General features: G+C 41.4%; 2 protein-coding genes across 9 annotated transcripts in view; one reads left to right on the top strand and one right to left on the bottom strand.

The window, feature by feature from the left end:
- GPR19 (G protein-coupled receptor 19) overlaps positions 1-24,103 on the bottom strand; it is an 80,864-nt gene that overhangs the window by 38,555 nt on the left and 18,206 nt on the right. For 3 of the 6 annotated variants that reach the window (XR_003437802.1, XR_003437800.1, XR_003437799.1), the window contains one exon: positions 5,053-5,115. Coding sequence is in view for 2 of the 6 variants with exons in the window: in XM_027129565.1 (XP_026985366.1) it covers positions 11,225-12,478 (1,254 nt within the window). In the remaining 4 variants the exon portion in view is untranslated. Of the gene's footprint in view, positions 1-5,052; positions 5,116-8,944; positions 8,960-10,971; positions 12,495-24,103 lie in introns of those variants that run through there. The other 3 variants (XR_003437801.1, XM_027129565.1, XM_027129563.1) reach the window with 3 other exon arrangements.
- Positions 1-24,103, top strand: part of CREBL2 (cAMP responsive element binding protein like 2) — a 56,133-nt gene that overhangs the window by 27,924 nt on the left and 4,106 nt on the right. Inside the window, exon 4 of one of the 3 annotated variants that reach the window (XM_027129569.1) lies at positions 7,995-8,880. The exons of the other annotated variants lie outside the window; for them this stretch is intronic. Coding sequence (XP_026985370.1) covers positions 7,995-8,017 — 23 coding nt within the window. The 3' untranslated portion in view covers positions 8,018-8,880. Of the gene's footprint in view, positions 1-7,994; positions 8,881-24,103 lie in introns of those variants that run through there. 3 annotated transcript variants of the gene reach the window in all.

Here is a 24,103-nt window from a genome sequence, read left to right as displayed (position 1 = left end):
ACTACCTTTGCTTTCTTCCTGGCTACCAAATGGAGTGATGGTTGAGGAGTTACACTCAATATGATACACTCAGATCTGGGAATCTTTTGATGTCCCCACTGGGACACTTTAACACTCTCTCTTCTCTTTCCCATCCTTAAATCAGGAGTTGTGTTCTCTGTTGCTGCTAAATTGTAATTGCTCTTTGCTCTAATGAAGCAAACATTTGGCTTCCAAACAATATGTGTTTTCTTGCGAAGTAGTTTAAGAGGAGGCATCATAGTCTAGCTTGACTGTGAGGGGGAACATGAGATGGACCACATAGTTTCAGGTGATGAGGTACCTCCCTCCTTCTCTGAGGCCATGCATTTGAATTAAGTGCTTCCCCTAAGCCTGAGTTCCTGAAGATCTCTTGTGCTTAGGTTACAGACTCAGATCTCTAGTCTAGTACTGTGTGACAACTGATATACCACTAGCCCAGTCTGTTGGGCCTCTCTGTGTTTTGGAGGACTGGGGGTTTAAGGGTATTTAATGTCTTTTTAGGATCACAAATATAGATAGATTAAAGATTGTTAATATTCAGGCCTTCAGAATTTAAGTTTTTTAAATATAGTGTTCAGATTGTAATGGGTATGTTTTTGCCATCTGGTCTACTCAAATGTATATTTTTATTTTGCAAAACAGCCCAAGACTTACTCTACGTTGCTTTGTTCAGTACCTTTTGAATTCCCCAAAAGAGTTGTTTTCAAAACAAACATTCCAAATGAATGTGGCTCTTCAATGGAATGTCCCCATTGTGCTTGAAGTGTTTCTTCTCTGGTTGTGACTTTAAATTTTAGGCTCATTTGAGCTACTCCCCTTCCCTTCAGTATCTTTACAAGAGCAGTGACTTTGTCCTCAGGTAGCCGATATGTAATTTTGGGTGAAAGTAAATTACAGTTTATTTCAGTTTAATCCTAAACCTATCTATTTGGTATTTTGGAGTAGATCAAACCGAGAGAAAAATTCTTGGTCTTAAAAAGGAGTGTTCTGATTGCTCTGGGTGTTGTGCTGGTTGCACGCTTTGGCCACTTGAAGCATGTTAATAAACGTCACTGATTAAAACAGCTGGAGCATTTCTTGCCCCATTCCAGTTAAGGAGCAGCATGCTGAAATCCTAGCATCTCTCACTCACCTATAAGGACAACATACCGGCTGAGAGAGAACAGAAGCGGGTGGAAGAGTCAGCGAGCTCAGTCCCCCTTCATCTGTTCTGCTGTTCTCCTTGCTCTCTGAGTACACAGAGTAATATTTCCTTTTTCCTTTTCCCAAAGAAAGGAAGGTAAGGGGGAAAATAAATTTACGTATTTAGACCAGTCATATTCTGTTGTTAATTTAGCATAGATCCGTTGTATATTAGAGCAACTGAGTATAATATGAAATAAGTTTGACTAGATCAAATTTTAGGATATAGTTGAAGTTCTTAAATTTTTTTCTATTGTATCTAAAATCTTTCTAATGTATCTAAATCAGGATCTTTCATGCTGCAGCAAATTCATATCACTGTTTACCAGCTGACTGACAGCATTTATCAGCATCACCATTTAGCATTTTATTTTATCATCTTTGAATTGGTAGGCTTGATTTGGATTGTTCCAAAAAGCATAGGTTTAAACTGGACTTAGTTAAAATAAAGGCAAATAAAATTTAAAAATGTAAATGCGATGTTGCACAAGAAATCAGTTGCACATTATCAATTACATTTTTAGTTTTAAAAGAGAGGAAAATTACTACTAAATCACATGGTATTTTGGGGCATTGAAGGAATTTTTCTTTCTCTGAAGAGCATTGTACAATTATATTTTTATGAAAAATAAAATATCTTCACTGGAGCCATTTCAGGTTGTCTGTTTCACAACACTGAAGTATGTCTGTATAAGCATAGTAAAAAGAGTATGAGATTTAGGCAGAACTGGTCTTGAATCCATTTTTTGCGTCACCTTGAATTATGTACTCTCTCGGCTTATTTCCTCATATGTAAGAAAGTGGGAGGATAATTTCCAGAGTAATTGGTAGGCTAAATAGAGTTATGAGAAGCTACTTCTTAAGTAGTACAGAATTATGTTAAATTTTAAATATTCATGTGTGCCTGGGTTTGACTATTAAGATTTAAATCACTAACGATAAATATATTTAATGGTCTGGAATCTAAACATGTAGTATTGCAGGCCTCATGTTTCTGAAGTCTTTTTAGCTATATCATTATGTCTATCCCTGGAATGGTGTATAGTTGCGGGCTCTTCTTAGCAATAATAGCCTTCTATTAACTAGATTAATTTTAAGAAGTTAATGTTCCACCTGGCAGTAATCCTATCATCTGGATAAAGCAGGTTTTCAGGCTGCTAGGTAACCTGGCTCACTTTTCCCTTATTCCATCCATTTTACTTAATTACACAGTATCATGAATCGAAGCGGGACTGCTGTGTGAGGTTGTGCTGAATGTGCATTGCACAGAGGCACCCAGTTGAGGAGGCCTAAAATCGACCTCACGTTCCTTTCAACAAGCCACGTGAGGAGGAAAGGGTGCCTGCCATTGCTCACCGGGTCACACGTATGGTGCAGGTCTGCCCGGAGAGGAGCCTTTCTTAATCCCTCTACCTGGAGGGTGCCTTTCATAAAACGTGCAAAACGACAGTGTGCTGCAGCTGGTATATTGCTGGCCCCAGAAGAAAGCCAATCATGTGCATCTATCCCAACTCCATGCTGAGTGACATCAGATTGGTAGCTTTTAATCAGCAGTGATGGGAGTACTGACACCACAGAAATCAGTAAATGCTACCAATCAGGGATTTCCCTCCCCTGCCAGAGAGTTGGTTTCCAGCCGACCACTGTAAAGGCCTGGTGTAGGCCAGCATGGCCCTGACCCGAGCAGCCACATTTGAGGCCCCACGTATCTGACTGGAGGACACATGGAGCTGGAAGGACTCTTTGTAAGTCTCTAGGAAGTTTGGAGGCATCCATGTCAAATTCAGATTACTTCACAAGACAGATGGTGGTCGTGACTCAGAAACGGTTATGGGTTGCAGAGAACTACCCAGGTGAACTCTAGAAATAACTGGGAGGCAGATCAGCTGAATTCTTAAAGCAAGCCTTGGGGTCAGAGTGGGTACAACTAACTTACCTATTGCTTTGTGACACAGTGCTCCCAACACTCCCGGGCTGGGGGTTGGGCTGCAGTTGGACAGTCAGCTTTGGCTTACAGGCCATTTTGACTCTGCAGTTAGATAAGTATTTGAGCAGGAAAAATCTCCTGAGATCCAACAGAACCCAATTCAATCCTGCCATGCCTCAGCGCCCCTTTCCTGAGAGGCAAACAGTGCCTGACAAGCCCCAAACTTTACAGCCCCGAACCTGGTCAAGTCAGCAGGCTAGAAATGACGATGCCTGTGCCTCCACTAGGTAGCCTTGGATAACCCAGAACCAGCAGGCCAAAAGCCCACACTGAGTTCTGGGTTTTCCCACTTCAGTGGAATGAACACCATGCTTGCCGATACCACAGGAAAAGAAGGTATAGGGTTAATGACAAAAAGTAAATAGTAATGCCCCTCAAACCTCAGGCCCCTAAGGAAATGAATTCCAACAACAACCACGTGATCCTGCAAGCAGATGCTACCTCCACTGAACCTTCAGATGAGACCCTGACCCTAACCCTGTGACTGCAGCCTTGTGAATCAGAGGACACAGTTAAGCTGTATCCAGATTCCTGCTCACAGAAGTTATGAGATTTAAAAAAATGTGGGTTATTATAATCTGTCAAATTTGGGGGTAATATGCAATAATAGATAACTAATACAATTGTTCCATTTTTTTCCATGTGAAATATAGATTTCATATTCAACTTATAAAAATAAACTAGTTTAAAATATCTTCCAAATAATAACAAACAAAAAAATAACCATACTCCTTTTTGTCAGATCCCATATTCACCAAGCAACTTCCAGATTCCCAATTATTCCAAAATCAGTAAGAATGTGCCCTGAATAAGTCATCTAAGCATTCTGGTCATTGGAAAGGAATATATCCCCTTGAAAATCAATACACTGGCCTCTGGTTAATATACTTCAGTCTCCCGAATAAATGTGAGGGTGACTAGGGAGTGAAGAGTCAACCTTAGTCTGTGGGGTCAGTTCTGGGACAGGTGGAGCCAGGTTGGGATAATACCACTAAGATCACTAGCAGTTTCCCGAGGCCAGGTGATGAATGCCGCTGCACCCAGCCTGCGTGCATCCAGCCTGCAGGTGATCTTAGCTGCCAAAGGGCAAGGTCTCACTTTCACCTTCCACAAGGTGTGACAGCTCACATAAACCAAAAAACGGAAGCAGGTGCTATTGGAGATCTCTACCTAGTCTATGAAATTACATTGAGTTTTAATATGTGGCCTGTTCTAGTTGAGGGTTTCTTTAAACCACAAAACGGATAAATATAGGCAGTGTTTTTCCCCTTTGTCCTCCAAACAGTATACTCACATATCTTTTCTTAAAAAAACAAAAAAGCCATAAACCATTTAGCTGGTTTAAATTTTTCTTCAAAATAAACTTAAAAGTTCCTTACAATATTTGTGTTTGTAAGTTTGAGTCTGGATTTTCATTGTGTTTCTTTGCCCCTTCACTCCAATTATCAAATAGCTTTAAAAAAACAAAAAACAAAAGAAAAACTATCTTGACTTCAATTTCACTTGATTTCACTTAGATTTGTTTCGAGTTACAGTACAATTCACTTATGGTTCAACTGAAAATATATAATGGTTACATGTTTTTAGCTACAGAGTTGCCTACAATTAACTATGGCCAGGAGTGACTTAAGTCCCGTTTCACTGGTTTTTCTTATATTCGACTAGAATGGTTAAATTAACAGTTGAAACTGATTTCCCTCCATCAGTTCTTTCTACTGTATATGTGGAAATCGCAACACAAGAATGATGGTAAAAGGCTGCATTCTCAAGTGTTTTCATATCCTGAATTTAGACCATGCCTTCTTAATAGTTCAAAAAAATCCCCTTTGGAGTGAGTGAATAGAAGTAGCTCTGTCACCTACCTCCCATTCAAGTTCCTGTTCCCAGGTGTTCCTTCCCCCTGAGTCTGCAAAATATTAGCAGAACTAAAAAAGAAAGAAAAGAAAAAAAGCTAAAGAAGGAAAACGATGCCACAATTTGAGAATGGTATTAAAAAACTGTTTCTACTAGTTAGCACATAGCAGTAGGTGCTGAAGAACTTGAAAATGGAAAAATCCATTGGGTTAGCAACAACTAAATTCAAATAACAACAATAGAAAACCTTTTTTGAGGGCTTCCCATGTGTTTGGTAATGCACTGAATGAATGATTTACATGGGTCTGGGCTCATTTTATTACAATCCTATAAGGTGGTATGATAGTCTTACATGTCAGCTACGGTAGAATACCAAGTTATTTAATCAACACTAACCTAGATGTTGCAGTGAAGGTATTTTGTAGATGTGCTCAACAGCTACAACCAACTGACTTTAAGATTATCCTTGATAATATGGTTATCTACTCGGTTAAAGGCCTTAAGAGCAAACAAAAATGAGGTTTCCCTAAGAAGAAATTCTGCCTCAAGACTGTAGCATCAAATCCTGCCTGCTGGCCTGCCCTAGATTTCAAACTGAAGACTGCAGCAACTACCTGAGTTTCCAGCCTGCCACCCACCCTACAAACTTCAAGCTGGCTGACCCCCTTAATTGCAAGAACCAACTTCTTAAAATATTGTCATCTATCCACCTATATATCTGTCATCTATGTCCTATTGGTTCTGCTCTTCCTGGAGAACCCTAATACAGGTAGGCATGTTATTTTCCCCATTTTAAAAATAGAGAAGCTGGGGTTTGAGAATTTGCTGGTTAAACAGGTGGTAAGCAGAACCTGAGCTTCAACACAGAAGTTGATTCCAGAGCCCTTGAAAACAACCATCATACTTGTGATTAAGGAAAACTTTGCTGGCTGGAGGTGTCACTGGAGTCTTGTGCCCAGTTTTTACTAATTTTTAAAGGGTCATTCAAGTATATATAGTCCATCTACCTGGAGAATCAGCCCAGAATTTTAATGAGTCTGGACTGATGAATAGAGTATAAATCCATTCTTCTCAGACACTGTGCTCCCCACCCTCTCCACCATAAAACTCTTCACAGATCTTTTGCTGCCCAGGTATCCATGCCATGGTCCGCGTAGCACATTCAGGGTCCTACTAGCAGAATATAGTCTCCTAAAACAGAGCACTCTTTGGAAGGTATTGCAGGGAAGCAGAATAGAGAGGATTCATTCAGAATTCCCTTATAGTTTTCATTCCCCATATCTAGCTGTTGTGGGCAAACAGCTGAAACTGCTATATTGACTGTCTGCCACTGAAAACCAGATGATGTTCTCAAGCTTCCAGACCTGCATCATAACCCTGAAACCAGATACACACACCCAGCATTTCTGGGGGTCATTTTCCTGCAGAGTTAAAATCACACATTCTTCAAATTATAGGTGAATCCTAATTGTATAACTCAATTAGGGTTGATGAGAGTTTTTAAAAAGCAATACTTTTAAAGAGGCTTCTTCTAGTAAGTCAGACAGAAAAAGACAAATATCATATGATATCACTTACATGTGGAATCTAAGAATGATACAAATGAACACATTTACAAAACAGAAACAGACTCACAGACATAGAAAACAAATTTATGCTTACCAAAGGGGAAATGTGGGGAGGGATAAATTAGGAGTTTGGGATTAGCAGATGCAAACTACTATATACAAAACAGATAAACAACAAGGTCCTACTGTATAGCACAGGGAACTCTACTCAATATTCTGTAATAACCTATATGGGAAAAGAATCTGAAAAAGAATAGATATTTGTATATGTATAACTGATTCACTCTGCTGTACAGCAGAAACACAACATTGTAAATCTACTATACTCCAATATAAAATAAAAAATTAAAAAAAAAACAGAAATAGATTCACAGACATAGAAAACAAACTCATGGTTACCAAAGGGGAAAGGAGTGGGAGGGATAAATTAGGACTTTGGAATTAACAGATACACACTACTATATATAAAATAAATAAACAACAAGGACCTACTGTATAGCACAGGGAACTATATTCAATATCTTGTAATAACCTATTCGAGAATGGAAAAGAATCTAAAAAAGAATATATACTTTTACCTTCAGGTGTCCAGTTTACACCTGAAACTAACACAACATTATAAATCAACTATGCTTCAATTAAAAAAAATAATAAGGAGGCTTCTCCTGAGAAAGACAGAGCTTTTGAACAGAAGTGTTCAGTTGAGCAAACAATTCAGAATGGCCCAGACTGTAGGTAGGGGCTCAAAAAATTCAAGAGGGTCTGAGGGAAATGAGACGGGCCAAAAATATAACTGCCTACCTACCAGGAACACAGGAACATTTACTTTTAGGGAAAGTCTAGATTACACTGCTATGGAATCCATAAATTCTGAGAGTCAAATAATAAAAGGAGAAAAGAGAGAGGCCCTGGTAAGTGTGGGTGGCATAACTGCGTGTTTGGTGAGATGGGGTTTTTCGAAAATGCTACCATTTGTAAAATGGGTTTAAAATAATATTTTGACTAGTGATTTCATGTCTGTAAAGGGTATTAATTATTTTGGAATTCCCTCCTATGTTGAGATGCTTTGTGTTTTGAACACACTGATTAGTTAATCTGCAGCTGCTGCTCTGCGTGCTCAGCAATTTTCACTGTCTTGTTGCTATGCAACGAGGACTTTCCCCCAAATCGCCAGTGTGCCAGGCCCTGTGAAGAGCTGTTGGGGTCTGCCTACTGGCCACAGTGCCACCAAGCGGTCGTTCTGCAAAACAGTGGCACCAAGCTGGTTCGTTTCCATGGCTGTCTAATCACGGCCCCCTAAGGTCGTCTCTGCTCCAGATGAATTAGCAGGTTCATTAAGCAATGGGGAATTATTTATTCTTTTCATATTCTTCCCAACACAGTGAGGATTTGTTCACTCCAGTGAATGCATCATGCCAGCGGCACAGCAAATTTGAAGAATGTTGGACTGGTCGGCAGAAGGCATTTTTGTTTACCCCTACATTGACCTCTCTTGGACATAATTTGCTCTTCTAAACAGTGAGGGGCTTGGGTTAGGTCTCCCAACGTCCCATTCCTTCTACTCTAAAAGTCGAATTCTTTGCTTCTGTTACGTGTGGTTTTTATAAGGAGCATAACCTTGAAGCTGATCCTGGTCCAGCAGCTCCAACAGATCTTTCTTCTGTTGCTTCAAAGCAAGTTTGGCAGGTAGCAGCAAGGCTGGAGGGAGAAGGGAAGCACTGCGCCCACCAGGAGAGCCAAGAGTGCCAACCTTATCTGGCAAATGACTCTGCTCCCCACATGCTTGGTGGAGGTCCCCCTGGATGAAACTGCCCTTGCTGAGAACTCTGGCCCAGGGCATTCATTGGTCCCAGGCACCCTGGGGAAACCTGTGACGGAAGGTCCACAGAGAAGTGTACCTGAGCAGGATGTGCTGATGGACTTTGGGCAGCAGGCTGGTGGCACTAATGATTTCACTGAAGATTAGAAGGAAAGGAGAAATTTGAATTCCACCTCAAAGGATGCGACCCTGCCCCTTCCTCTGATGGTCTGTGGGCACCTGGAGCCAGGGAGGGGAATTGCTCTCCTCAGAACCCTGCTCCCCGTTAGCTTTCCTGAACTCCTGGTTGGAAGCTACATGAATCCACATTCGTGATGCACTTCGTCATGTGCCTGATAAGGAGACTGGAGTCGTTTTCCTATTCCCCCCAACAGCCTGCCTCCCTGTGCTTGGCAGGTAAACGTGAGGTATGGTGAATGTTGTCCCCGTACTGCTGGGACTTATGCAAATCTTCATCAGTCTGTGCATTACATCCAGTTTCTTCCAAATTCAGGATCAAGTGAGACAACAGGAATCCTAAATATTAAACTAATAAAATAAAATAAAATAAAATGAATTATCCACATGCTGAGAAAATGTAGCTGAATTATCATAGGTCATGAGACTTCAGAGCTCTCTCCATTGTGATTTGATTAACACTCTTTAATTTGTCATTATTTGGGGGGATTTAAAAAAAAACTAATCTCGATAACAAGAGTTTGTAAGAGGTTGTCTCACTCAATTTCCACCCACTGGGGTAAACTCACAGAACATTAAGGACAGAATGGAGCTTTGTAATCATCTAGTCTTTTTTGGTTTAAACTGAGACCTAAAATACATATATAAATAAAATTAAAGTAAATGAAATTTTACTTGTTACAATCTGACTTTAAAAAATAAATTAAAAAAAAAGTACTGCAGGGTCTCTTCTATTTTTTAACAACTCTGAACCACAAAATATCAGGGCCATGTGACATAAACATCTGGCTCATTTTGTCTGGTCAGCTATTGGCTGATAGGATAAGGAAGAATATGTGGAGGGGAAAGAAAAGGAAGAAAATACAAGACACTTTTTATCTTCTGACTTTGATTAAAGAAAGCACCTCCACTTAAATGCATCAGCTCTATAGATGTTTTGTGGATGGAATACTTTACTGTTCTCATTCTCTGCCCCAAATACCAAGCCTAATCTTGTTTCCCTGTGTCTGCGAGGTGGGATGTACAGCTTCTTTCCCATTTCAGACGTTTAGCACCACCAGCCCAGGAACCTAGCCACAGCCAAGGAAAAGGTGAGGGCCAGCTCACTAAATTTCTAGACTCTCCTGTTAAGAATGCCACGTTCTCCCAGACCTCAAGATTTCCACGCAGGCAGCAGCCATTAGGCCCACAGAGGTCTGGATGGGTTTGGCTACTCATGTATTCCATAGGGAGAAACCTGTCTTGTCAAGGAAAGAGCAACAGACTTGCAGTTAGGGGACCTGAGTGTGAAAAACAGCTCGGTCACACTCCGACTTGGGCAAGTCACGTAGGGATGATAATAGGAACATCACAGAATACTTGAGAGGATAAAGTGAGATAATACAGGTAAAATCACTGAACAACTGATATTATTATTTGCAATTCTCGTTAACTAGGGTGTGAAAATGCACACCAGTCTTGTCTATAAACCCGTTATTGTTTGAATAAGTACATCTTTAAAATGTGCTAGTCCTAGATTTGAAATAATGGAGACCTGGCAACCAGAGAAGAAAATCTCGAGTTACCACAGCCAAAGAAGAGTCTGAGCTTGGTGAGGGTATGATGATACATCCTGGAGAGAGATGAGGGGTAGGAAGTGCTGGCTGGAGAAACGGCCTCACGTCTGAGTGTCCAGGAGAAAGAAGAAAGCGCTCCTTGCACTTGCTGTCCTAGGGTATAGGGGCAGCGCCGGGCAGCCAAAGGTGTCTGCCTGAACTGCAGAGCGCAGGGAGATCCCATCTGCACTTCTCCCTTTGGCATTTTCTGGGCTTGCCCAGGCAGGGTCCCTGCTCATTTTCTTGAGTTTAACTCAGAAGAGACGTGAACATCCTGGACACAGCCTAGATGGGACACAGATGTGAGGAAAACAGCACGGCCACTTCAAATGTTTCAAGGCATCATCAGCTGGTTAGGTTAAGGGAGAATGAAAGAGAGACAGAAAAAGAGACAGAGACCAAAATTAGGCAACTCTATAAGCTTTCTTTCCCTAAGAATCCTGATTATAATTCGATCACAGAAGACTACCCAGCAAGTTCCAATATATTCCAATATACGGAGCGCTCTCCAGAACAGATCCGGACAGAAGGTAATGTAAAAACATATACAGTATTAAGACTTTCTAAATGTTGCTTAGTAGAGAAATTCAAGTCTCTGAAATGTGTCACACAGCAGATTTCATTTGGAACAGAAGCCCATAGTTAACAAAATTTCAGTAGGGAGGAGAAAAAGGAAACAGAATAAAACCAGGTTGAATCATTAATCAAAGACTGTGTATATGGCTTATGCTTTTTGGACCTACTGGTAAATTAAAAAGTAGGAAAGCGTTTTTTTTTTAATGGATGTAACTAATACAGGAAAGGGACCATTAACCATAAGCTCAAGGTGAAAGCTTCCTTGAAAACAAAAAGCAACTAAAATAAAAAACACAGAAACTAAAATCAATAGTGAGTGCATTTTACAAAATCAAACATTTCCCTCAGAAAGTTGATTGAAAAGAAATATATAAATAGCTTCTGTTTTTACAGTTAAAGTTTTTAATCTCTGGTGCATAACAGTAATTGAAAGAATTCTGAGGAATCAGACAAAAGTATTGGGCAGATTTGAATTAATGGGCCAAGCAAGCTTTTTCTCCTTGGCTTCCCTGTCAAATGAACCATAGCTTGAGTCTTTGGCTACAGCTTTGGCCGTGGGGAGGATTTCTGAGACGCCGACATAGTTTTTTTTGGCCATCCGTGAACTGGTTGTGATAGTGTAGGCATTGCTTCGGTAACACTTCATCGAGGACATGCAGAAAGTCTCTTTCATTCCTCTCCTAAAATTGGCATTATAAATGGAATACAGAGTAGGTTTAGAGGCTGAGGAACTAAAGGATATCCATGTGATAGCTGTAAAAACAAGGGAACTTTTCTTATAGTCTCGTTCATGGGGGTGCCACAGCTGAGCAACATGAAAAGGCAGCCAGGAGAGCAAAAACAGAAGATTTAAAATGAGGAACATCTTGACAGTTTTCACTTTTGTCCTTGGGACGATGTTCGTTGTCCTCCTCACTGTTCGACCATCGGTGCCGACTCTCCAAATGTATTTTATGACCTTCTGGTAAAATAAGATTATGAGGACGGATGGAATCACAAAGCTCACCAAGAAATGGATGACAGTATAGGCGGTTCCTTCCCAAGAGGAGGGGAGGAAATAGTTACAATGACTGTCCCAGTTGGAGCCATAGAAAAAGAACACGGGGGTCACAAAGGCCGCCTCAAAGATCCAGGACGCTGCAATCATCTTCTTGGCTTTCTCTCTGGACACCTTGAAGCTCAGAGGGTAGACGATGGTGTAGAACCGGTCTATGCAGATGGAGAGGAGAACGTAGACCTGGACGCCCGGGGTGAGATACTGAAGGTAGCGCACGGCCTTGCACATGGCGCTGCCCAGGGCCCACCGGCCGGTGGCGAACTGCAGCAGGACGAAAGGCATGCCGGCCACACTGACGAGCAGGTCAGCACACGCCAGGGACACCACGAAGTAGTTGGTGGTGGACTGAGTCCTCCTGCTCCGGTGGATGACCAAACACACCAGGGAATTGCCAAAGACAGAAAACAGCCACAGGGCCCCAAAGAAAATGCTGGCCGTGGCCACTTCCCCGGGGTTAGGTCTGTAGCGCAGGTCTGTTCCATTACTCCTCCAGCCGTGCTCCTCGTAAAGCGCCGTCAGGTCCTGGCTCAGCAGAGGGGAGGCCATTTCCGTGCAGCTGTGGTTTTGGAGGGGCACCAGAAGTGTAGGAACAACCAAAGGCGGCTTGCTGTTATCCATTCTGTGAGCAAAAACCATATTCATTTTTTCCCTCTTAGTTCTGGATAAGAAAAGAAGAATGAGGCCTCCTGTTAAAATGGTGTTACACGGATTGATTCCTGAGACTAACAATCTTATTGGACGCTTAGATCGGTTGTCATCTGTCAATGAGTAGGGCTTGTGTGTTGGCAGGAAAACATGACTACTACCCGGAAAGAGCTCTGGCCCCGTTTCTCTTTCATTTTAGGATGGTTTCAGCTGATCCCAGCTCAGGCTTTCCCTGGCCTCCCCGTCTCCTGACCCTTAGTCAAATGTGGTGGAACTCATAGCAAGCCCCACTCCTACACTGAACCTTGTTCCCTTCATACGCTGGGGATCACGGAGGGTTAGAGAGCTCAAATCTGGCTCATGGTTAGGGTGTTACCCCCAAATGAAGTGCTACTGGAATCCCGGTAGGTACGTGACAAGTTCCTGAATGTCGTACCACTAAAGTAACGAGGCTGCAAGGGAGGAAAACTTGGGCAGATGGAAACACACAGGCGTCGGCTATGGAAAAAGCTAACAGAAATCTGTGAATACAGACTGACTGGCCACTGGGAACGACCCTGTCGTTACTTACTTTAGAATTTCCATTACAAAAGCATTATGGGAGCACATGGAGCAAACATAACACTTTCACATGAGCCAGCAGTAGCGCATTTAATGACACATAAACATAGCCTGTTTCTTCCCAAAAGATGACAGGCCACCTATCAGTGACATATTTTGATGCTATTCCGTTGTTAGTATTTCACAAAATGACCCTGACTGAGGAATATACAAGATGTCCCCTAATGAATGTGTAACCAGGTTACTAGAAACCTTATGGCATTCAGATGATTATAAGCAAGCAACTCTAACTTTACCCAGCCTTTATTTTAACTTTTTTTTTTCCTACTATTCAGTGAGGGGGGAAAAAAAAGGTATACTTTTTAATAGGGAAAAAGCCTGTATCATTGTGGGCCATTCAATTAAAATTGAGGTGACTGGTTGCAGTCCGATCATTAGGGTTTAATTTGGTCTGAATCTATTAAGCAGAAAGAGAAAGCACAGCGATTGAATCCATAATGACCAGAGCGATCCCACCTGGCCGGTGGTGCAGGGGAGGGCACACCAGCAACAGGCTCAGCAGGGCCTCCCGGCCCTCTCCGGGGCTCCTGTCACTACACCTCACAGAGAAACGTTTCTGGGGTTTAGAGGTGAGATGAAAGAACAGTTTTAAAGACCCATTTTTCCTTGAAGGGTTTTCCCAATGACTTGTGGTAGGGAGAGGGTGTTAATAGATATTGTCCTCACCAAGAAACCACATTCAACAAAAGTCTGGGGCTCAGGGCAATGCACTGAAGGCCAGGTCCAGGTTCCCTTCAAGGCTTTTTTTTGGTCCATGAAACAGCCCTACTTGATTTCTCAAAGAGAAATGTAAGGTAATTAGCCATTTTAATAACTAAAAGACCTTTAAGCACGGCTGACTGGTTGATAGTAAATTGTAAGACTAGCTACCATACTTTCCATATAAAAAATTAGGATACAGGGTCTGAAGACAGGACATAAGATCTAAAATTAGCACTGTCCTAGAAAATCTGGAATGCATGACTGTTATCCTTACAAAATTGAAATAATCTTTTCACCTTTATATGTGTAAAACCTACAAAATTCAAAAAAAAAAAAAAAAACCCAAAGCCCCCAAAAAAACCCTACAATTTTTAAAAAAGATTTGAAGTTTAAAAATAAAACAGACGAGCTATTTTCCCAGACAGAAGGAGCTGTTCTAAACTTTGGGGGATGCCTGTGGCCTAAATACAACAGGAGCTGGGAGCACAGGCACTTTCCCATGGCTCCACACACACTTTGAAACCTGTGAACTTCCTTCTGTTTCTTTCTTCCTTTCACAGCAAAACTCTGCAGGTGAAACTCAAGATCACCACTACCACCAAAGCGCTGCGAGGCCTTCGTCCATCCTTTCCTCCAGCCGCTTTACATCAACTAGTGTGTCCACCAATTTCTCTGACGCCCCGCCCCCGCCCCCGCCCCACACACTCCTGCCTGGAAGCGCAGGATCCCGCTGCTCAGAAATGGAACGAGGCAGCCTGAGGAGTTCTCCAGTCTAGGTCTCCCCTGCTTGATGGCATGACTTTTCTGACTGGACCTAAAAGTGCTGCAGCTCTGTTTACTTATTCAGTACACCAAGAAACTATGCTAGGTACTGGGAGAACAACGAAAAGTAAGGCTCATAAAAGGGTAAATGTATAAATGAGCTGTCTGCCATAGTATAACTAAATTCTATAATAAGTATAATTAGTAGATAAGGAGCTAAGTGACAGAAAAAAATAGGGACCCGATTCTTCTTGGGATAGGGGAAAGGAAAGGGAAGACTTCACAAAGGAGGTGAGGTGTAAGCCGGGGACCTGGAGGATGAAGGTCCCTTCTTCAGGAACACAAGGGGTTTTTTAAAAAGCCCCAAACATTACAAGGGAGGAAGAAAGCATGTGGAATGATTTGGGGGTCATCCTTCCAGGGCTGATCTTTTTTGGGCCCTTTTCCCCTTAGAGGTATAGTGTTCTGCAGACCATACCTCCCAGACCATACAGTCTCTAAGTGCCCTACAGTCAAACTGACCTACATTTTCCCCATGGTTATAATGAGAGGTTACATTTTCCACATTCATGGGCTGAAATGTGGTCACACAGTGGATAAGAATATACAGAATGGCTGTGGATTCCTTGTTCACAGAGCATGTTGTTACTCCTCTTCCCAGTTTGTTTTGCTTTAGAGCCATGGCTCTCTAGCTTAGCAACACACTGAACTCTCCCAGGGAGCTTTGAAAAAAAATACAGATGCCTGGGTCCTACCCTTAGGGATTCTTTTTTTTTTTTTAATTATTTATTTATTTTTGGCTGTGTTGGGTCTTCGTTTCTGTGCCAGGGCTTTCTCTAGTTGCGGTGAGCAGGGGCCACTCTTCATCGCGGTGCGCGGGCCTCTCACTGTCGCGGCCTCTCTTGTTGCGGAGCACAGGCTCCAGACGCGCAGGCTCAGTAGTTGTGGCACATGGGCCTAGTTGCTCCGCGGCACGTGGGATCTTCCCAGACCAGGGCTCGAACCCGTGTCCCCTGCATCGGCAGGCAGATTCTCAACCACTGCGCCACCAGGGAAGCCCCCCTCAGGGATTCTGATTTAATTGCTCTGGAGGGCAGCCTGGGCATCGGGATGTTTCAGAGTTCCCCAGGTGATCCCAACGCGCAGCCCAGACTAACAATCACTGCTGTAGAATGGCTTCCATGTTTCTGTCTTCTCTCATTAACTAGGGGGTCCTGGGAAAAGGGCATTATTCTTTGTCCATGCTCTACAGCTTCCACTGAAGTTCTTTACATTAATAATCGCTTGTTAACTATTTACTGAATTGACTCCATAAGTACAGAGAACTGAAATACAGGCCTCCTACTCTAGGTGGCTCTGCTAGGAGAATTAAATGCAGAGACAGAAAATCACCGTGTGTTCTCAGAGAGCCGAAACGCTGGTGACCATGGAGACAGGGGAAAACATGGCTCCAGAGCAGAGCAGGGCAGGTGAAACTGAAGTCACCCAGGTCAACTCTCACTTAAGGGACAGTCAAGGTAGTTTAGGTGACCGCAGACAGCCTCCTGCACCCCCCTCCCAGAAAACATGGTCTGCCATATTATAACTAAATTCTAGGGTCCCAAAGTAGAAGTTCAGAAAGGTCTCCCCTGCTCCATCAATTTGGAAATAAATACATCTTCAAGGGGGTGTTTCTGAAATACAAGGGCTGCGGAATTCATAATTATGTCTGGGTCATCCATATTCAGTAATTATAGCAGCAACAAGAAAGACTTCTTCACCTCCTTCCTGCTCAACCTGTTTGTTCCCAACCAACTCGGAGACTGCCACATGACACACTCCATTGGGTTGATATCGAGGGCCCCTATTTTAAAATATATCTCTATCTATATATTATCTAAGAGAGGAATTATTCATCTATTGGGATCTAAGAGATGCGTTTTAATATATAGGTGGGGAAAATGGTGGATGGGTTGACATGGTGTAGAGCTAGGGACTGGGGGACCTCTGAAATAATGGGACCCTGGAGAGTCCCATCATTACAGAGGTCTGGGTCTATATATAAAATGATATGTCTATCATTTTATACTGTAATCTTTATTTTGAACGTTGTCTCCCCTGTTGCATTATGAGTTCCTTAAGGACAGTGACTGTGTCCTTATATCCCTGGGGCATACAGATATTAATAAAGGTTTAGTGAATAAAAAAATGGATAGAGGTGTTAAGAAAAATTATCCAATACTTGAAAATAAGGCACAGAGAGCATAGCGTAAATGTTTTTTTTCTGGCTGCACCCTGTCCAGGGATCGAACGCAAGCCCCTGCATTGGAAGCGTGGAGTCTTAACCACTGGACCGCCAGGGAGGTCCCCATAGCATAACATTTTAATGTCATGCTACGACATTGTTAAATAGGCTTCCCCAAGGATTATTTAATTCTCTGGAAGAATGTATCTGTGCTTGATTTTGCTATTACTATATGACTAGCGCCCAGACATTACACGCTAACATGGAAATTTCTGTCTAGTAGATAAAATAACCCGAAAGGTTATAGACTTATTGCCCTGTACGACAGTAACCAGCTCTGTGCCTCCTAGCAAAATCTTATGCTCACATTATTTAAGGAAACAAACAACAGCAATGACAAAAAAAAAACCCTATAAATATCCATTTATTCAAATGCTCTTGGAAGCAACCTGATTATCTGATCAGTTCCTTCAGTAATAAGTTAATAAATCTTTGATATGGTGTTCATTCTATATTTGAATGAGTCACGATGAATGACAGTCATTTTAACTTTTTGAAAATCATGACAGTCATGATTTTAACTTTTTGAAAATCGTATTTTGATGGATGGCTGAATGTATGAATGATTAGAAACGAATGAGAGGACCACAAAGAGGACTAGAGGGGCGCAGATGAGAAACTGTGTTTACTTCACAGTTTGCCGGCGGCTATTCCTGGATAAGCACATCCTTGCTGGTTAGGTTTCTTCTAGACTCAAAAAACCCTAACAACAGATTTCTTTTTCCCTCCTGAAATTCTAAAGATCCACAGATGTTCTCATAATATAGGAAGACCATTTTTTTCTGACATTTGTTTAAAAATTTAATGGCAAATTAGAATTTTATAATGTTGAATATTTATATGGTTTGGTTGGAAAAAAAATGAACGGAAACATTTTCTGTAGAATGGAAAGTATCTGCTGCACCTAAGCAGATACATTGGCTGTTTACTAATGAGATTAATTACAATGATGACAGTATTTATAACATTACTACTACCAAGAGTTAGTATTTATTTTGTGCTTACTAGGTGTCTGGTACTTCATATGCGTAGCCCTTCGAGGTAGGTAACATGATTAGTCCTGTTTTACAATTGAGAAAAACTGAAGTTCTTCCCCAAGGTCATACTGTTGGAAAGCCACAATGGGCTGGATGTGAATTCAGACAAACTGGCTGTACATGGACTTCTCAATCAAACATAGGAATATAAAGTTATTCCCCCACAGCCTCTTGCTACCCACAGATACATCTGTTCAATATGCTAGCTGAGAAATATGTGACACAGTGAACATTTGGGGAAAAAAAATCACTCCCACTATATACTGCACAGAGGCTTAGCATCAAAAGTGCAGTAGAAATGTTGGTCTAGAAATACAGCCTTTCTTCAGAATAAAGAATGTGAGAATATTGGAGATTCATTATCGCAGATGATTAACTTGTTGCCTTTTAAATGCGGAATGAAAGCAGAACTCTAGACGTCAGTTTGATTAAAGTGCAGAAAAAGTTTGATCAATAGTATTTCCCTGAGTAGGAAATTCTCTTTTAAATTTTAATTGTTGTAATTTAGGAAATATAATGGTGGTAGATATTTTCCTTATATCTTTCACTGTTATATAGGCCTAATTTACCTATATATGAAATCAGAATGGAACAGAGGTGGACTGGGACCGGCCTGCATGGGGCTCCTCAGAGACAGCTGTGCACATTCCTTCCCAACTCCAAGTTCAGCGACATCATGTTGGTATCATGAATCAGCCATGGTAGGAATATTCACACCATGAAACTGACAAACATCACAAATAGGTTTTTTCCCTGAAGAGCCAGTTGTTAAACGTTGACCAGCCCACCGCTTCCAGTAGGGCAGAGTTTACGGGGCAACCGATCCCGAAGTCCTGAACTTACACAGATCCCTGAATTTACAAATGGCTAAGGAGGTCCCATACGCTCTTCAGAAGCTTCCTGAGTTCCTATCTTGCTTTTAGCTCTGAGCTATGGCTCTGGTGCGGACACTGAGCTATGTGCTTTACAGAACTACGTTAAGGCCCAGGTAGCCACCAGCATGACTGTGGTGGGGAAGAGGAAAACCAGAGAGACAGAGACATGTTCTCATAATGTGCCACCCAGACAGGGTTGCCAGATAAAATACAGGATGCCCAGTTAAATGTGAATTTCAGATAAATAACACATAATTTTTTAGCATAAGTATGTCCCATGTAATATCTCCTACAATATTTAAATGGTGTCCTGTATTTTTATTAGCTAAATCTGACAAACCTACACACCCAGAACATAATCTGCTGCTGAAAAACATTTATTTTTCATCTCACAATACAGGAATATTGCAAAGTGGTTATGTGTGCATGCTTTGAAGCAGACAGCTGAAGTGTATGTCCTTCCTCTGTCACTCACTAACTAGTTGTGTGATCCAAAACAAGTTATCTAACCCTCTTGATTCCAGTGTTCTCATCTGTAAAATGGGGACAATTAGTCCCTATCTCATTTGATTATCATGAGGATTGAATGAGATAACAGATGCACAGGAGTTAAATGAGTTATTACAAGTCAATCTGCCTGGTATGAGAAAAACATTCAATCAGTGTTATCCTACTGTAGTTCTAAAACACACCTAGCTTGGTGTCTGGCACATAGCGAGTGCTGAAAAAATTAGCACTCTTACTACTGTCAGCCCATAAAAGTCTTCTAAGCCATATGACAAGCAAATTTTAGTAACCACATCACATACTATAGTGATAATACTAACATTAGTCACGTAATTTAGCACTGTTAAGGATGAATGGCTTTTGTGAAGGGGCCTGGGGACCTAATCATCATTCACAACATTGTTTTTAAGGGGAAAGTCATTGGGGTCCAAATAAATAAACATAGCCTTTCTCCAAGTTGGGGATGATTTTATAGTGACATGTTAGCCAGATAAAACCTTTTTCTATACCCTAAACCAAAAGACGTAAATATAACTGGATTGACTATGTCTTTCTCAAAAGCATATAGAGTCTATGCTGCTTAAATTATTTCCTTTATATAATTTTGAATAATTTCAAAAGAACCTCATACTTTCAATAAAAACCAAGTTTCTTCTCCACCATCTGAGACCAATAGCATCACGACGTATAAGCCTGGAATTTTCCCTAATGCCCTTTTCCCTTTCCTCCTGTTATATAAGATATATAAATATTCCTCCGTAATATTTCCCGGTCTATGCCTTTCAGTTTGTTTCCCAACTGGGATCAAGCAGTTTCCTGAGATCAGACTTGGCACATTTTCTTTTTGTTTGAATATTGGTTATGCTTTCAAGGAGAACATGATTTTTTGAACAGAGAAGGATTTTCAGAACAGCCTCTTCTAACATCACAAAATAACCCACAACGACATTTCTGGGTGAGAAATTTCTAGATATCTAGATTTAAGGAACTATTCCTCTGCTATCACCTTTACCTATCTTTGTTCTTTACACGAATTCTAAAATATTAGAAATAAACAAAGTCAGCATCCTTGGCGTGATTTCCAGAAACCAGGAAGGCTTCTATCACCATCAGAGCATCATTCTTTTAAAGTCAGAGTCTGATTTTAGTATATGTGCTGCTGAAGTGAGCACCAAAGTTCCATTTAAAATGTAACTACTACTTAAAGAGTAAATTTTTTACATATTATCAGTAGAGCAGTGACCTCTGAGACTCCGTCTCTCTCTGAGATCTATGATCTCAGAAAGGAGCCCGAGCTTCACCCCATGTGGAGGTTTATGTTGACCACAAGCTGCAATCCTCCCCAAATTCTCTGCAAACCAAGTTGCAGGAGAAAATGTTAGGTCACACTGGCTCCTCTTTGGGGGAATATATAAAGGACACTATCCGGTATTTCCCACCCTAACTGCCACTTAGCATTCTGTGTGGAATGGTTTAATAACACAGAACTTCCCTCCCTACTGTTCTCACAAAGTCGGTGGTCAGATAAAATGGGAAAAAGAAAAAGAAACACCAAGAAACTTCACCGTAAGAAATGGCTAATGTGTTAGGATGGTATATGCAAAGTGGTCCTCAATCACACAAAGCATCCAAATTTCTATCACTTAGTGTGAGTCAGGATTGTGCTAAACGCTGGAGATACAGAAGTTAACTAGACAGACAAGGTCTCTGCTTTCATGGAGCTTTCCTCTAGTGGGAGAAACAATACTACACAGCTAAATAAGAAAAACAACACAATTAACAAAGAAATGGTCAGTGCTATGGAGAAAAATATAGCAGAATGGGGAACCAAAATGGATGGGAAATGGATGGCAGATGGTTGGTTGGTTACCCAATGGCCATTCCCAACTCCTTCCTTGCCTTCCTCTCTCCAGAGGCTGAAAAGGAAAGATAATCACTTTGGGCCCCCAAAGATGCCCGCGCCCCAATCCTGGAACCTGTGAATAGGTTACATTATATAGTAAAAGGGACTCGGCATATACAATTCAGGTTATGGAACTTAAAATGGGAAGATTATCCTGGATTATCCAGGGGGACCCAAACTAATGAGCCCTTACAAAGAGAGAACTTTCTCGTCTAGTAACAGAGAGATGCGGCAGAAGCCAAAGAGATTCCAAGCGTGAGAAGGAATCAACGTGCTGTTCTGGCTCTGAGATGCCGGGGCCCACATGCAAGAACCAGGGAGAGGCCTCTGGGAGTTACTGGTGGCCCCCAACTGAGAGCCATCAAAGAAACGTGACCTTGGTCCTAAAGCACGAGGCACTGGATTCTGCCAACCACCGAAATGAGCGTGGAAGGGGAATCGTCCCTGTAGCCTCTAAAAAGGAGCATGGTCCTGCCAACAGCTTGAAGCCTTGTGAGACTCTAAGCAGAGAAACTGGCCAAGCCCACGCAGACTCCTGACCCGCAGAACTGTGATGTAATAAATGGCCATTATTGTAAGCCACTAAGTTTGTGTTAATTTGTGACAGCAGCAATAGAAACTAATTCAATATAGCATTTGTTATATAACTGAGTGTGAAAACTGAAACTCATACCAGCCATTCTATCGCTTTCCACTATCCCACCATCACCTAGAATATTAGAAACCCCCAAAAGCTTCAAGAATGTAGCACTTTCTACTTCACCTTAAATGTTAGACTGGAGACTAAGAAACCTAAGTTATGATTATGATTATAAGCACTGAACAGCAAGTCAAGAGGCCCAAGTCTTATTTTTACATCGGTGTAAGGACCTTAAGTAAATTAATCTCCCTGAATCTCTATTTCCATATCTACAACATGAATGAGTTGGTCTAGATGATTTCTAGGATCATTTTTGCTCTATGAACTACAACTGATAGGTAGACATTGTGACGAGCAACACACTTTCATTTAACTTACAATCCACCACTTTCACCTGGCGGAGAGTGCATCCTGAAAGTGCATTGTGATGGGAGGACAGGGAAGCTGTTTAGGGCTGCTGGGGCCCAGTTCTTGAGCCTCTGCTGTCCAAGATTGGTAGTCTGGGTCTCCAAAGGAGAGATGAATTGTACAGAGGGGCCAGCCAAGCCCTCCTCACTAATTATCCTGGATGTGCCAATAATCTCTTACTGAAGATTCCTTGCAAGAAGCGGTCTGGTCTAAGAAGACCTGCCACCTGTGTTTGCTTCCCATCCCATGTAACACCAAACTTCTCAGCAGGAAGAAATACTTGCTAGAACCCCTGACTGTCCTCGACCAACTTTCCACACCTCTCCTCCTCGTAAAGGATCTTCCAAATTTTGAAGAAAACAATTTGGCCCCAGAATTTGCACCTTGCCAAATTCAATTTAATTTATTACAACAAACATTTTTTGAATAGTTGCCGTGTGCTCACTGAGTCCAAGTTTGGGAGGGAAATGTTCAGTTTTATGTCCAATCTCTGATTTCAGTATCAACATCTTTAGTTGTATGACTGAAATAGGAAAGAGGGGGGGAGGCAAAGAGCAGACTCATTACACTCAAAGCAAAGAGCTGTACAGTAGATATGATTTATAGCTATTTGAAAAGAAGGTGAAGGATTTGTTAAGAACCGAGTGTAAGCACCGAACAGGAAGTTACTAAGAACTTCCGTTTTTCAGAAGCATTTACATTCTGTCTCACATCAAGTTTACATCAACACTCTGGGGAAATTTTGATCTGCACCACTGTCTTCAATCAGGGTTTTCCAAGAAAGCAACCTTCAAATTCATGGAGCAGAAGTTAGATTTGAATTTGCAGTAACATGTATTTTTCATGGACAAATTATGCAACTATATATGTGGTCAGATGTGACTGAAAATATGGCTGAACATGTATCTGCATATGTTTCACATGGTTAATATATTTTTTAGTGCCATATATTTTTAGACATTTTATAAGTTAAAATGCTACTGCTATCACTTCTCAGTGCTTCTTATTTTAATCCTCTCTGCATATCAGCAATGATTGACCAAAATCACCAACACCAGCAATTTTCAACCTCTTCTTCAGAGGCAGATGTGACAAATGTGTCCATACATGTGACACACTCCTACGGACACATCCAGAATTATGTGTAACATCAGGAGCTCAGCCTACAATCTTCAACCTAGAAGTCATGTTGAAAAGAAAATAATTATGTAGATATCCTTACATTTATTCTAATTAGTTTTTTAAAAAATGAATCACCAGCAAACTTTGGTATTTTATCAGCTAGAAATTATTTGCAACAGACATTTTTTGTTTGGGACATATTTTGACACTTTGGTTGATAAGCACTGCCCTGCTATACCATAAGTGTACACCTGAAATCTGAATTCTTGAAGGCTAAGGGTGCCTGACACATAGAACCAGGAAAAGGTAATAAGAGAAAGAAACATGGCTATTCTCCACACTGGGCAACGGTGGGATATGACAAACCTGTTACAAAAGTCTAGCATTTCCCTGGAAATAATTAATTTCCTACCTATGCTCTTTAAAGCCACTGACATCCCAGGGAGTCTTCATAGCCTGCCTCCAAATTCAAAGGTGTATTCCCTTCTTTAGATGTAGAAGAAAATAACTCTGAACACATTTAAAATGTGAAGAGGCTACGTTATCTCAACCGTAATGCATGGTTGACAGCGCGGGCTCTTAGACTAGTGGTTCAGAGGTCATCTTGCCTCCCAGGGAACATTTGGCAATATCAGGAGACATTCTTGGTTGTCACAACTCGGGGAGGAAAGTGTTGACGTCTGGTAGGTAGAGGCCAGGGATGCTGCTAAACATTCCACAATGAAGAGGACAGCTTCCCCCCGACCCCCAACAGAGAATTA

The sequence above is a fragment of the Aethalodelphis obliquidens genome, unplaced genomic scaffold (assembly GCF_003676395.1).
Source record: "Aethalodelphis obliquidens isolate GAN/ISIS:26980383/991018 unplaced genomic scaffold, ASM367639v1 scaffold36, whole genome shotgun sequence".
Taxonomy (NCBI): domain Eukaryota; kingdom Metazoa; phylum Chordata; class Mammalia; order Artiodactyla; family Delphinidae; genus Aethalodelphis; species Aethalodelphis obliquidens.
Note: the sequence above shows the minus strand (reverse complement) of the source record. Positions and strands in the feature narration are given on the sequence as shown.